Source organism: Theobroma cacao, chromosome 5 (genome assembly GCF_000208745.1).
Source record: "Theobroma cacao cultivar B97-61/B2 chromosome 5, Criollo_cocoa_genome_V2, whole genome shotgun sequence".
Classification (NCBI taxonomy): Eukaryota; Viridiplantae; Streptophyta; class Magnoliopsida; order Malvales; family Malvaceae; genus Theobroma; species Theobroma cacao.
This window is the reverse complement of record NC_030854.1, coordinates 7,027,538-7,040,889: the sequence shown is the minus strand read 5'-3', so window position 1 is coordinate 7,040,889 and position 13,352 is coordinate 7,027,538. Positions and strand designations below refer to the sequence as shown.

The 13,352-nt window shown below is 36.9% G+C and overlaps 2 protein-coding genes across 3 annotated transcripts; both read right to left on the bottom strand.

The window, feature by feature from the left end:
- On the bottom strand, positions 1,479-3,976 carry LOC18598321 (putative pentatricopeptide repeat-containing protein At5g37570). Its single transcript, XM_007027811.2, has one exon. The coding sequence runs from the start codon at positions 3,935-3,937 to the stop codon at positions 2,288-2,290; it is 1,650 nt and encodes a 549-aa protein (XP_007027873.2). The 5' UTR covers positions 3,938-3,976; the 3' UTR covers positions 1,479-2,287.
- LOC18598320 (uncharacterized protein At5g41620) lies at positions 5,512-10,345 on the bottom strand. Of its 2 annotated transcripts, XM_007027807.2 has the most exons (4): positions 10,108-10,345; positions 9,144-9,712; positions 7,720-7,842; positions 5,512-7,333 (listed from the first exon to the last, which is right to left on the bottom strand). In XM_007027807.2, exons 2-4 carry the CDS (start codon positions 9,633-9,635, stop codon positions 5,930-5,932), a joined length of 2,019 nt encoding a protein of 672 aa, XP_007027869.2. In that variant the 5' UTR covers positions 9,636-9,712; positions 10,108-10,345; the 3' UTR covers positions 5,512-5,929. The 2 variants fall into 2 exon arrangements, with proteins under 2 accessions (XP_007027869.2, XP_017977803.1); XM_018122314.1 differs by lacking the exon at positions 10,108-10,345 and having other exon boundaries at positions 9,144-9,790.

Here is a 13,352-nt window from a genome sequence, read left to right as displayed (position 1 = left end):
CAAACTTTGAACCTTACCCCGTCACATATTCTTACCATGTCATCGTACACATTCTCACCTTGCTATGTCATAGATTCCCTCCATGGCATGTCACAAACTCTAAATCCTATCATGTCACATATGCTCACCATGCCGTCTCACATATTCTCACCATGGCATGTCACATTCTCACACTAACGTGTCACATATTCTCACCATGTCGTCTCACATATTCCCTCCAAGTCGTGTTACATATTCTTGCCTTGTCGTGTCACATATTCCCTACATGGTGTGTCACAAACTCTAAACCCTACCGTGTCACAACCGTGTCACATATTCTCACCATGATGTGTCACACATTCCAACCATGACATTTCACAAACTCTAAACCTTACCGTGACACAACCATGTCACATATGGTTTACTACAGCACGACCAGTTCGTGCTTTAGATTCACATTTTCCTCCTTTCGATTCACCACCATATCAGAGATTTCTAGTTTTACATCATTCTCGAGGCTTTGGATTCATCATGACCAGTTCTTCGTTTGGTTTAATATTACCCTTCTCGTACTATCTGAAACGCGATATCCGAAATATCAGAAAAACCATCTCTTGCAACATGATTTTGTTTTATACAAGCTTCTCGAAAAAAAAATAAATGTTTTGCACAAAATTAGAAGGAACAAATTCTTTACAGATTTATTTTTTCCAATATGCGCATGTATGAGAGTGCATGTCAAAGAAAATATCTCATTAAAGGCATTTTTATTCCAAAATCTTTTCTCTTGACTAAAAATAGTTAAAAGTATCTGAAAGATTATTTCCAAAAACACTTTATATTTTAAGACTAAAACAAATATTTTACCAAAATATAATTAGCATTATTAAATAAATAATACAAAATTTACAAGCAAAATTTCAAAAAACTTATATTCAAAAGTATTCATCTCACTTGGACATTACGCAACTCTTTAACAAGCCTAACTAAGTCCTTGGCAGAGCCTCCCCCGTCGGTCATAGCTCCTACTGCTCTTTCTTTCAACTCTTCTTTTGCTTGCTCTTTCATTGGTCCCCCATCACTCATTGACTCAATAAGGACGCGACCTAACTCATGTCCTCATGTTTACCTAACTATCCCGAAAGTGCCTACAATCCATAGGCCCCTGGTCCTGTAATCATGTGATGCAAATTCTTAAATGCTTTGTGTAACTTTTGGAAACTTACAAGCATTGAGTTTCAAATTATAAATGAGAAATTTTTGTGTAAAAGAAACTAGCTCAGCTTTCCACAAACTATAGACATTCAAATCTACTAGCAAGAGTCTGGTACAATTCAAGAAGTGATTAGCAATAAAAGGAAGGAAAAAAGAAAGAAAGAAGGTAATACAGCATTCAAACGTTGAAAGGAAACTATTCAAATATGAGGTGATTCAAACAGAGGCCTGCCAGAAGGCCTTATGGGAAAGCCCTCCTCTCCAAGAAAAGCACGAGTCAGTAATGAATCAAAATGAAGCACTGTACACCACAATTTCATAATCGGCCTCGTACCCTCAGCACTGTACATCCCCACAAAATTAAGTGCTGCTAAAGCCGGTAACCTTTCCTTTATCATAGTGGATTGCATATCGTCACTGTCTTAATACTTGCATATATCATCCACTTCAAAAATCTGATAAGACTATGGAACTGGATATAGTAAAAATCCGCATATTGCAGCCACATGTATCTTGCAAGTAGCATGGTAGTATATAAAGCCAATTGGAAAGTTCACAGAGCAAGAACAGGCCATTGAAAGTGACAACTTATCGAATAACAAGAGTTCTTTCTATTTCAGATTTATGCATCTTCCATTGAGGGAGTGGAAAAGACTAGATTCTATACCGGAGCCTTATTGAATTTGTAGCTTCACTTTGCCAAGACGACATTTAGTACTTGCTGCCAGCACCACCCATGAGAGTCTTGATTGAATGAATTAACCCTTTAATGATGGAACATACAAAATCAAACCCTTTAGTTCAAATGTAATTTCCAAATTCTTTGGTCATTTCCAATCCTGAGGTTTGAAAGGGAGAGAGTATAAATTCCTTCAAACTCTATGCTGCAATTAAAATGCTCTTAGGCTGGGTCAAATTGCAGGACAATTTGTAGTTGACTAGGAACAGAGGGGCCAGCCAACAGCTTTGTTTCTTCAGTGCACTAAGAAATCAAAGTTACATTTCGACTTTTGCCGGTCTGCATCCAAAGTAGAGGAAAACTCTCACTGCCAAAAATTTGAAGATAATGCAGCCACATTGGACACTAAAAAGCTCACTTATTGAAATAAATCCAACTGCAACCAGGTATTTTTCTGACACCTCGCTCCTTCATTTTATTCCTCACAAGAGAAACGTTCAACCACTGCTCTGCAGCAGCATAAATGTTGGACAACAGCACATAATTACCAGCATTTAGAGGCTCAAGGTCAAAGAGCCTAGCAGCAACCAGCTCCCCTAACTCAACATCACAATGCAACTTACAGGCCCCAAGAAGTGCACCCCAGGCACCAGCATGAGGCTCCGCAGGCATAGATTTTATAAGCTCATAGGCAGCTTTTAGCCGTCCTTTCCGGCTTAAAAGATCAACCATGCAAGCATAATGATCCGGCGTAGGAACTATAGAGTACTCATTTTTCATGGTTTCAAAATAATGCCAACCTTCCTCAACAAGCCCAGCAGAGCTACAAGCATTCAGAATAATAGTGAAGGCAATTTCATCCGGAATCAGCCCTTCACTGATCATTCTATTGAAAAGCTCAACAGCCTGAGCCTCTTGGCCATGAATAGCCAATCCTTGTATCACAGAGCAATATTGAATTACATCCCGTTTAGGGATCTCCTCAAACAACTTAGCTGCTCTATCCATGTTCCCACACTTTGCATTCATATCTATAAGAGCTGTCATAACATGTGCTTGCCTAATATCAATTTCACTCCGGCTTAAATAACAATCAACCCACTTAGCCAATTCCAAACTACCCACCTGAGAACAGGCCGACATCAAGCTAACCAATATAAATTCATCCGGTTTAACATTTATTTGTCCCAGTCTAATGAATATCTTCACAGCTTCATTAGGTTGACCATTTTGTTCATATCCCGATATCAACGCTGACCAAGCAACGATATCTCTCTCCGGAGCCTGCTCAAACAAAAACCTCGCAGACGCCATATCCCCTGCTTTGGCATACCCATCAATCATCGTCGTATAAGAAACCACATTCCTTTCAGGCATCTCATCAAACACTTTCCTAGCATTCCTCAAATCCCCTGTTTTCACCAACCCACCAATCAAAGCATTCCACGTAGCCACATTCCTCTCCGGCATCAAATTAAACACTCTCTTAGCTTCCACAAAATCACCAACATTTATACACCCAGCAACCAAAGCTGTCCAAGACACAACATTCCTTTCCAACATTTCATCAAACACTTTCCTGGCATTGAAAATTTCCATAATTTTCCCATAGAAGTCAACCAAACTTGTCCCAACAAAAACATCTTCTTTACCTCCACCTTTTAAAGCTAACCCATGAAGCATTTTCCCTTCCCATGCCTTGAACTGAGACGAACAAGCTTTGATCACCAAAGAGTAAGTGTATTTATCAGGAAGCCCACCATCTCTCTTCATACGGATAAAAAGAGAGAGAGTTTGAAGAAAGGAGGAATTTCGAGAGTAGCCTTTGAGGAGAGAGTTCCAAACGCAAGTGCTGGGATGAAAAAGGTAATTGAAAACGGAGGTGGAGTAAGAGAGGGAAGTGGAAAGGGAAAGGAAAAGGGTTATGAGAATATGGTCTTGTTGAAGGCCCTTTTTTATTATGTGGGCGTGGATTTGGTGGAGCTGGTTTTGGGTTTTGCAGGACCGGAGAAGGGTTGGGAGGGACGGGAGAGTGTTGAGCAAGTGAGGGTGGGGAACTGGCATGAGAGGGAACAGGATTTTCACGTATGCCTTTCCTTTCCTTTCCTTTCCTTTCCTTTCCCTGAATTGTATGGAGCGATGGGCCGGGTCAGAACGTGTTAAAATGATCAGCCCATGTTTTAATAGACCGTATCGGTCCGGCCCTATCATTTAACGAGTCATGCGATGCGAGTGTAACAATTTGAATACGAATCAAGTTAAGCGAATTGGTATTCCACATAATTTATTTTATATTTTAACGGTGATGATACAGTTAAGACATATAAACAGATATTGTCAATTTTAAAGCACAACCCTAAAGATTAAGGGCATGTTCCAACATGACACATGACCCGTCATATCATGCACGGCATGACGTCTCTTATAAGGTGGGTTAAGTACAATCCATTAATAGTTTTCTCAAATTTTTTGTTCAACACCTTTTTTTTTTTGTTGATTATTTTTTAAAATTTTGAACTTATTAAAAATTAAAAATATAATAAAATAGAACAGACACACAATTTATGTGATTCAATGTGATACTTTCATGAGAGGGAAAAAGAATCGCTAAGGAAAAATATTGAAATTTACAAATAATTCATCTCTAAATTAAAAAAAAAAAAGAAGACAACACTAAAACTTTAAAACTCAACACTACCAATTCTATTGAGAAATCTTTTGAAAATTAAGCAACTTTAAAATAAAATAAGTTTTTTCTATGTAATTTGTTAGGTGATGGCTTTATTACCCTTCTATTAATATTTTAAATTTCAAGAAAAGTTTCCTTTTTCTAAAAAGTGGCAAATAAAAATAAATATATTATAATTTCATCCATCAATGATTTGAATATTTCATATGTAGATATATATGATACAATTCTATTTCTAATAATTATTAATACAAAATATTAACAACAACCTCAGTTTTCGTTCGACTATAAAAATAACATGAAATATAACTGAGGGCCATTGAACTTGTGTTTGTGTGATGGCATTTAATGTGCAGTAAATGGGCTTGAAAACCCTAACCTAACATGGGCACAAGCATATAAATCATGATTATTTACACCAATTTATAAAGTATTGTCCGTTTTGATTTTACTGTACTTCATGATTTTATCTTTTAATAACTTAAAAATGATAAAAACATTTAAATATTCAATTTCAGTTTAGCATATAATAGATGCAAGATTCATAACTCCCTCTAAGACCATAACACTCTATTTGAACCACTAACCATACCAAATTGGACCGTGGCACGAGCTACGTAGCCTGTTTTACACCTACAAGCGCAACTTTGTACTTAAGCTGATTGGATCACATATTTGTTTTTACTTTTCAGTGTGAGGTGGTTGGAGAGATTTATACATCTTTATTTATAAATCATTTTGGGTTCAAAATTTTGGTAGTATTTAAGAAAAATTAAAACCATAAAATATACATGATTGGTAGTCAAAAGAAGGAAAAACACATGAATCACGAGCTTTAACTGTATTATTGGTGTATTTGAGGGGTTAGATTTGTATAGTCAAGATTCAATCTGTAACAAGAGAGACAATCGCTAGTTCCCACGGCCTCGGCTAATTATCAGATCATTCATATACTTAAATGACACAAGGGCTAACTGATAAACTAAAACACAAGGAAAAGCACATAGGGCAAGCAAATTTTGAACACTTCTAGCATATTTTACATTTATGTTATACTAGAAGGTTTTGTACAAAGTAAGTTTAAATCAATTAGCACAGCTTCCTTAAAAAGAAAGGGAAAAGCTCTACAAAGATGCTCAATCCTACGGATGGTCCAGATATTGGTGCATATCAAGCAGCGATCATTGCAATTTGAGCACCTCTACAGACATCACACAAAGCACTAAGCAACAAAAAATGAAACTCATCTCCATCCAAATCTTCTTGACAAGCTTGACCTAAAACAACTTCCACATCCGGAGTTGACTTCTGCTAGTCGAGAGGAGCTAGATATAGAGAACGAAGCATACTCAACAAAATTGTATTTCTCACCATCTTGATTTTCTAGCATTATGGGCTTCACCCCTGGATTCTGCCAGCCTAGACTTCAAAACACTACCAGGCACCAAAGGGGGCCTGTCTTGAGTTACATTGCCAACATCTCTTGAAGCGCGTGTTGGACTAGCATAAACTCTACCTGTTCTAGAACCAGATAAAAGATGTTCCCTAAGACCCTTCACTGCTTTATATCCATGCATTTCATCTCCATAACCTTTTGTTTCTACTTGCTTCTCCAGTTCAGCAAATCTACCCCACTCTAAATCATCACCTGAATTTTGAAGCCTTTCATTTTGGATGCCCCAATCAACTCCATCCGATATGCTCCTTTGTAGAGAAGTACTTTTCCTTGGTAATCTGCTGGAGGTAGATTTTCTACCTGTGATGTCTTCTTCATTTATTAGAGGATCTCTTGAATCACGAGTGGCACCAGGAGCATAAGCCCACTTGTAGTTCTTGTTGTTGTTGTCCATATTTAATTCAATGGAGTGAAGATCACTTTCACCTGAGTCTTCTTCGCATTCTACCACATCTTCAACTTCTCCATGCTCTTCGTTTTCCTCACTGGGATGAGGACCAAAATGGGCTCTGTTTAGATAGGCAGCAATCTCCTCACTGTTAGTATTTTGTTCATTTAGAGAAACACGCCCTTTTTCTTTAACTCTTTTTGTACCTAGAAAAGTTTCAAGTTGACTCCTAAGTTTATCAACAGCTGCATTTTTCTCCTCAAGGTGATATTTGGCCTCTGAAAGTTTCATTTGAACTCTCTGTTCACGCAACACATCAGCTAACTGCATCATCTCCCTTTCCTTTTCAACCTCTTCACGAACCTTTGCAGACTCTCGCTTCAGCTCTTCCTTTTCAGCTTTATCTTCACTGATATCCCTGGCTAGTTCATCACATACTTGCTCAATCACCACCCTTGTCCTTTTCTCACTTTCAAGTTCTTTCACTGATTTCAGAAGAGATGTCTTTGTCTCAGCTAGTTCTTTCCCAAGCTTCTTGTTTAAGCCTTCAAAACGTTTCCTCAGCTTTCTCTCCACCTCAAGTTCACCAGCAATGGACTCAATAGCAGCCTTAACAGCTTTCTGCTCCTTGCTTTTCCATGCTGCCTTTTCTTCAGCAAAGCACTTCATCAAATAGTTGATGTCATGTTGGTCTGAGCGCTGCTCTTGGATAAGTTGATTGACTTGCAGACGAGCCCTTTCTAACTCAGCATGTAAGGCTGAAATAAGGGACATGCTTGATGAAGGACGATCTTCATGACCCCACATGCGGTTGATAATTTTTAATAGCTCTTTGGATGTTGTCAAGGCATTACTAACATCCTTCAAACGAGTCTTAAATCCAACTGTGGATCCTGTGGGAGTCTGGGCATGAGATTTAGTTTCAATCTGCATCATAAAAGAAAGATTGTTAAAATCTTTCACATTTCACCAAATACTCAAGTACCATGCAGCTTCGTACACTGTAAAAGTCCTCAAAGGTTTCGAGATTTCAGATATTTGAAACTTTGACCTCAGAATTTGATACAAAAAAATGTTATATTGTGGATTGTTTAACAATATGAGAGAAAGAGAGAGAGAGGCCCAACAAAAGTTACAAATTCTCACCTGAAATAATGACAAGCTCAAGAAGATTAAAACACACAAAGCATGCATAAAATATTCAACTTATACTAAAAGATTTCACTTTTATCTTGTATTTAACACTAACAAAATTTAAGAAAAGCTTGGGAAAGAAAACCAATTTGATCCATTCCAAGAATCATAAGGAATACCTCCATTAAGCTGGCATTGCTAATAGAATCCAGTACGCCAACATTATGGTCTGTAAGCCTTAGCTTGTGGGAAACTGATGACGCTCTTCTCTGGCGACTACCTGTTCCAGATCGATCCATTCTCTGAAGAAGAATAAATATAACATGGTAATCATTTATCCAAGCAAGAGGTATAATGTGCAAAATCAATAGATTAATTCATCAATAACCTACTGACAATGAAAAAATAGTAAAATTTCGCTGCATGTACTTGAGGCTTTTCAGTTGAATGCTCAAAACACAAATTCCACTCCTTGATCACTTTATAACCAGTTTATGATCAAGTTAAAAACGAGTTCCATGTACTCTGATCTATAGCAATTCACACATAAACCAACATTTGCAGATTACACAAATTGAGATTCATAGTGTAAAAGATTTAGCTCCAATCAATTTCAAAATCAAACTAGACCCAATATCATCAAGCTACCGAATCTGATTGCTTTTAGGGTTCTAAGAAAATACAATTCAACTTTAATTATCAACTAAGCAAGTCTCAAAAATAGACCACAAGAGTACCCATTTAAGTAAACCTACCTCAACTGTTACTTGTTTCAGAAAACCCCAACAATAATATTCCAATATTATGTCCCAAAAACCTCAACTTACACAAAATTCTAAAATATAAGATCACATCTAGTTCACCCTCCCCAAAATCCCACTAACCAAGTGATGACTTTTCTGATTGAGAATTTCTCTCTCATCTCAAAACTGCTTCATACAAAAAGCAACTACGCAATAAAATCAACAAGTCTAATATCTAAGAATTGAAATAAAATTACGTAGAAGCTAATAAGCTACATGAAATTCTGACCGAAATCATAATCTAAAATTACAATCTGCTGATTCTAAACACCATTCGCTCATTGAGAAATTTATCATTTAAAAATAATATTTAAACTGGTTGGATCAAGCATTGCCATTAACCTAATATTTCATAGAAATTCACTGTTTCGATGAGCATATCCCAAACCAGTTTTAGTAGTATAAGTTTCTGATCTAAAAGCACATTTCACCTAGAGCAGAGTTTTTAGTGCTTTTCCAAGAAGAAGATGCAGGTAGAGATTTTATGAATCTTTTAAAAGATAAATAAAAATTGCAAACAATACTCACAAGTGACAAAATTCAATGGATTAGTTTCAACTGATCAAATCTAGAATAGACAACAAAAGCAAGCACCCTTTAAACCAAAAATACCCAACTATATGCTCATTCGTTAAAAACAATAAACCATAATATTACAATAAAAACATCCCCTGAGAACGCCACTTTCCTGGTAATGACATTTTTTCTTAATATTTCCCTTCCCATACCAAAAAATAACAAGAAAAAACAATTAAAAAACAATTCTTCTTCTCAAAGAAATTAAAAGAAGAAAAACCCACCTCAGAAACAGGGCTATGAGAGGGATCAGACAAGTGAGGAGGCAAAGAACCCGAATGAACCGATCTAGCCACCCCCCTTTCTCTCCCTTCTTTCCTCCTCCTCCTCTCGTCATTGCCTTCCTTTCTTCTCGGTGACGGTATCTCATTCATTTCCCACAGCGTCGCCGCCAGCTTCCTCGCCGAAATCGGCTGCTGCTGCCCCTGCCCTTGTCCTTTCACTTTACTCCCACTTTGTGATCCGGCATACTTGGGAGACTCCGTAGCTCTCAACATTGACGCCGTTGATGGTGATCTCATCATCAGCTTCCAGGTGGGCACGGGCGTACTGGATCCACCCCTTTTGCTACCAACTAAAATAGCTCTCTTGAATCTGTAGTTTTGGATTACGGATGATGACGATGAAGCTGAAGATGAACACCCTCGTTTCCTGATTTTGCCAGGGAGAAAACTTTCCATGTCAATGTTGTCCAGGTTTTGCATCGGCATCATCATCTTTTTTTTTTTTGACTCGCTGAGTTAGCTCGGCCCTTCTTTTTCAGTCTTAATTTTGGTTATTAGATCTTACAAGCCTGTCAACAAAACAATGAAGATTAGAACCATAATGCCAAAAAGAAGAAAGAAATTCAAACTTTTTTCCAAAAATGGACTCTCTTATTTTTTTTTTCTATGAATTATTTATAAATTTAATGTGTTAGTTCTAGATCTCATAAACATGTGTTTGGCGGCTAAGAAAACACAGGAATAAGAAGGGAAATTAAAATGACAGATTAAACTAAAACTATGAAAATGACAGATTCGAGTGTGACGTTGTCTGTTTGCTATTCAGACGAGGGAGCAAAAAAATCAAAATGTTGAAAATTGAGGCCGGATAAAAGAGCAAAAGATGTTAATTTTTTGTTTTACTGCATTGAAAACGAAGGAAAATTACTTGACTGGAAGAAGATTTCGTTTTCCTGGAACTTACCGTCAAGTTCATGGCTCGCTCCAGAGTTGTACCTGGAACTGTTTGGAAGCTGAGAAACAAAAGGGACAACGAGAGAGAGAGAGAGAGAGAGAAAAATAAAAGGGAAAGATTGAGATGTCAGATTCAGAAGCAAACCCTAGAAGAAAAAAGAGAGACCTTTTCGTGATGGCTTTCGCAGCACTAGGAAGAGGAAATGTTATGTACTCCTGATGAATACAGACTGTACACAGGGGCTGAATCGAAAAAGAGAAAGGAGAGTTCTTGTACGGTCAAAATAAGTTTGAAAACGAACGTGGCGAACTCTGATTGGGATGGAAGATTTTGTGTTGGTTTGACCTCGGGTCATCGTGAGATGACGTGGGTGGGAGTATATTATAGATAAGGAGAGTGTAATGTGGTGTAAGAGATGAGCCGCAATTTGAAATATTAGCGAAGATTTGGGATTTGAGTCTAGATTTAGGACAAGCAAATTCTTCATATTTTGGGCTAAATAAAAATGCTTTTCTATTTCCATAAATTCAGTTTGTGTGATTTCTTACTGACCAACATGATTATGATCCTCTTAGTCTGTTATATCTTTTGAGTTGTCATAAAATGGGGAAAAACAAAGAAGATAAAGCCTAAACTTAAGTATAATCCAATTTTCCAATCACACCAAGGAAAAGGGAATGAGAGGATTGGTGGTTTATAACTTTGTGCACCTTGAACTAAAAGGTCCATGCTTTTCATCATGCATTCATGTTACTGGACTTAGTGGAGGGCAACTCCCTTCTTTAAAAAAATAAAAGAAAACACTTATTTTAGGTGTGAGAAAGATGATTTATCAGTAATCACCACAGTTTATGTACTCAATGGTAGGTTGAGTGTGGATATTGTTGGGGAAAAATATGCAATCAAGTTATAAATTTACAGAAACTTTAATTTCTTTTCCTTAAGTAAAATTATACTTTAATTAGTTATTGAGTATGGATTAACCCTAATTACAAGAGAAAAGAGCATTATAACTCTAATTCTTGGAGTCCCAACGATTTTGAGCTCAATAATGTCATAATGCACCAAGTTGAGTTACAGTAAACCACCAATTAATAGTCCAAGTGCATATCCACTAACAATAATCCACACAAACATTTTCTCAAGAACAACTTCAATAAAGATTGGGATTAATTATGCTTGCAAAACCAAGTTCTAACCAGGGGAGACACAACAAGGTCGTTTTTTCCACCATAAGAACTCATTGCACAACCATGATCCACAAGAATACTGATGGACGACAAAAGAACTCATTCTCCAAGCTTGATAATTCGACTTGCAAGTTTTATTCTTCTTTGTGGACATGTAAGGTTTTGGTCAACAATTGCCTCAACCTCGATTAGTAGGAAGAAGAATCACCAAGACTTTCCTAATCCTAGTAGGATGTGCACAACTCCTTGTGTCTCTTTTTAAAATTACCTTTTAATTAGTTAAATGTTTCAGTGAAGTCTCTAAAATTCCTAACTTCATTCAATTAAGTCTAACTTAATTAATCCTTTTTACATTCTCAATGTGTGTGACTCGTTAGATACTTTAATATGTTGACAATAAATATATGCTATAATTCAAGATAAACAAGTATTATATGAATCAGAACTCTTTTGCATTTATTTATCAATTCTTTAGTTGATTAGTTGATATTTATAAGTCAAGATTGGTAGTGATTAGGTTTCTTAATATTGTCTCTTTAATAGAGAATTTCTGCAATAAATAATGGCATTAATGAGAACTGAAAATGCCATAAAAACTAAGAACTGAAACTGAAAATTTTTTAAGAGGAAAGCTGCAAATGCATTATCATTTCTCAATTTTAATTACAACTAATATGAGAATAAAACACTTGCTAAACATCATTTCCCTTCTACATTACACTAACCCAATACAGAAGGCAGACATCAAATCCTTGCATGCCTTGGCTGTATGCTTTGACAGGACACAACATGCAAGCTGATGATTCAATACATAACCAGAATAACAAGGAACTTGCACGTACATGCGAGCTGCCATGGTCTTCACTGCAAGTCTCAACTTCAATATATGGGCATGGAGTGCTTGCTTAAGGATGCGACCTCATGCATAAAGGACTTTTCGCTTAAATTCAAGGGGGGAAAGAAAATTGATATATGGTGCACAAAATAGATTCTTGATCTACCTAAGCAGTAATTGAATTATGAACCTGGACCACTGACTAGGAGATTAATTGGTGACATCTCCATAAAATCAATGATGTCATCTCAAAAACGAAGGCCGAGGAAATTAAAAAGGTGAGATGCAATGGAATCAACAGGGCAGACAAGCTGGTATGGAGCTATGAAAAGGAAGATGTTTATTCTACTAAATCAATATATGCAGTAGCGAAAGCATCTAAACCCGATTTACAACAAAGCAGCGCCAACTCTTCCAACTCTCAAGACAAAGAATTGTGGACATCTATTTTGGAGTGTCAAAGCTATGCCCAAAGTGAAGGCCTTTCATGGAAGGTTTGCACTAGGTCGATTCCATCAAGACTAAGTGGACCTTGTATGGTTACAATAAGTTTGTCTAGAAGAAAGGTTGCTAAAGCTCCTCTGTGCCCTATATGCCATAATCTATTAGAGATAGCAAAGCACACCCGCTTACTCAGTCACTGAGTGGACCTTGTATGGTATGGTAATAGCTTGAGATATGAAGTTAATAAGCAGAGAGTCTCTACTTTTGGGTGCATGGTTGTATGGTTGTTGCAAGTAATATCTATTATGAAGGGAGCCAAGAAAGACTTAAATCTACTATAGTTTATCTCTGTTAGGAAATCTGGAAAGCTAGGAATAATTTCTTATTTCGGAAAACTCTCTCAAATCCACTGGCAACCGTTATTAAAGCTATGACAGCAGTAGAGGAGTTCTATGGGTGTAGGGGCTCTAGGTGGTTGAACTTAATCCCCTCTCTGCAAAAACAGGAAGCTGTTATTGTTAATTCACAACAGAAGTATCAACCATGCAGAGAAGAAAGTAAAAACAATGAGAAAACAGAAGAACTTGGTTGATATCGATCATCACATTAACTGAAGAAAGATACATAAATATATACATGAGATGCATGATTAACACTTGTACAACATCACCAAGTGTTTAACATAACATTAAGGTAAGCATGCAATGCTTACACGTTCAAAGGACATGTAGCAGCAACAAGCACTTTAGCTTATCAAACCAGTACAACAAAGCAAAATGGAGACT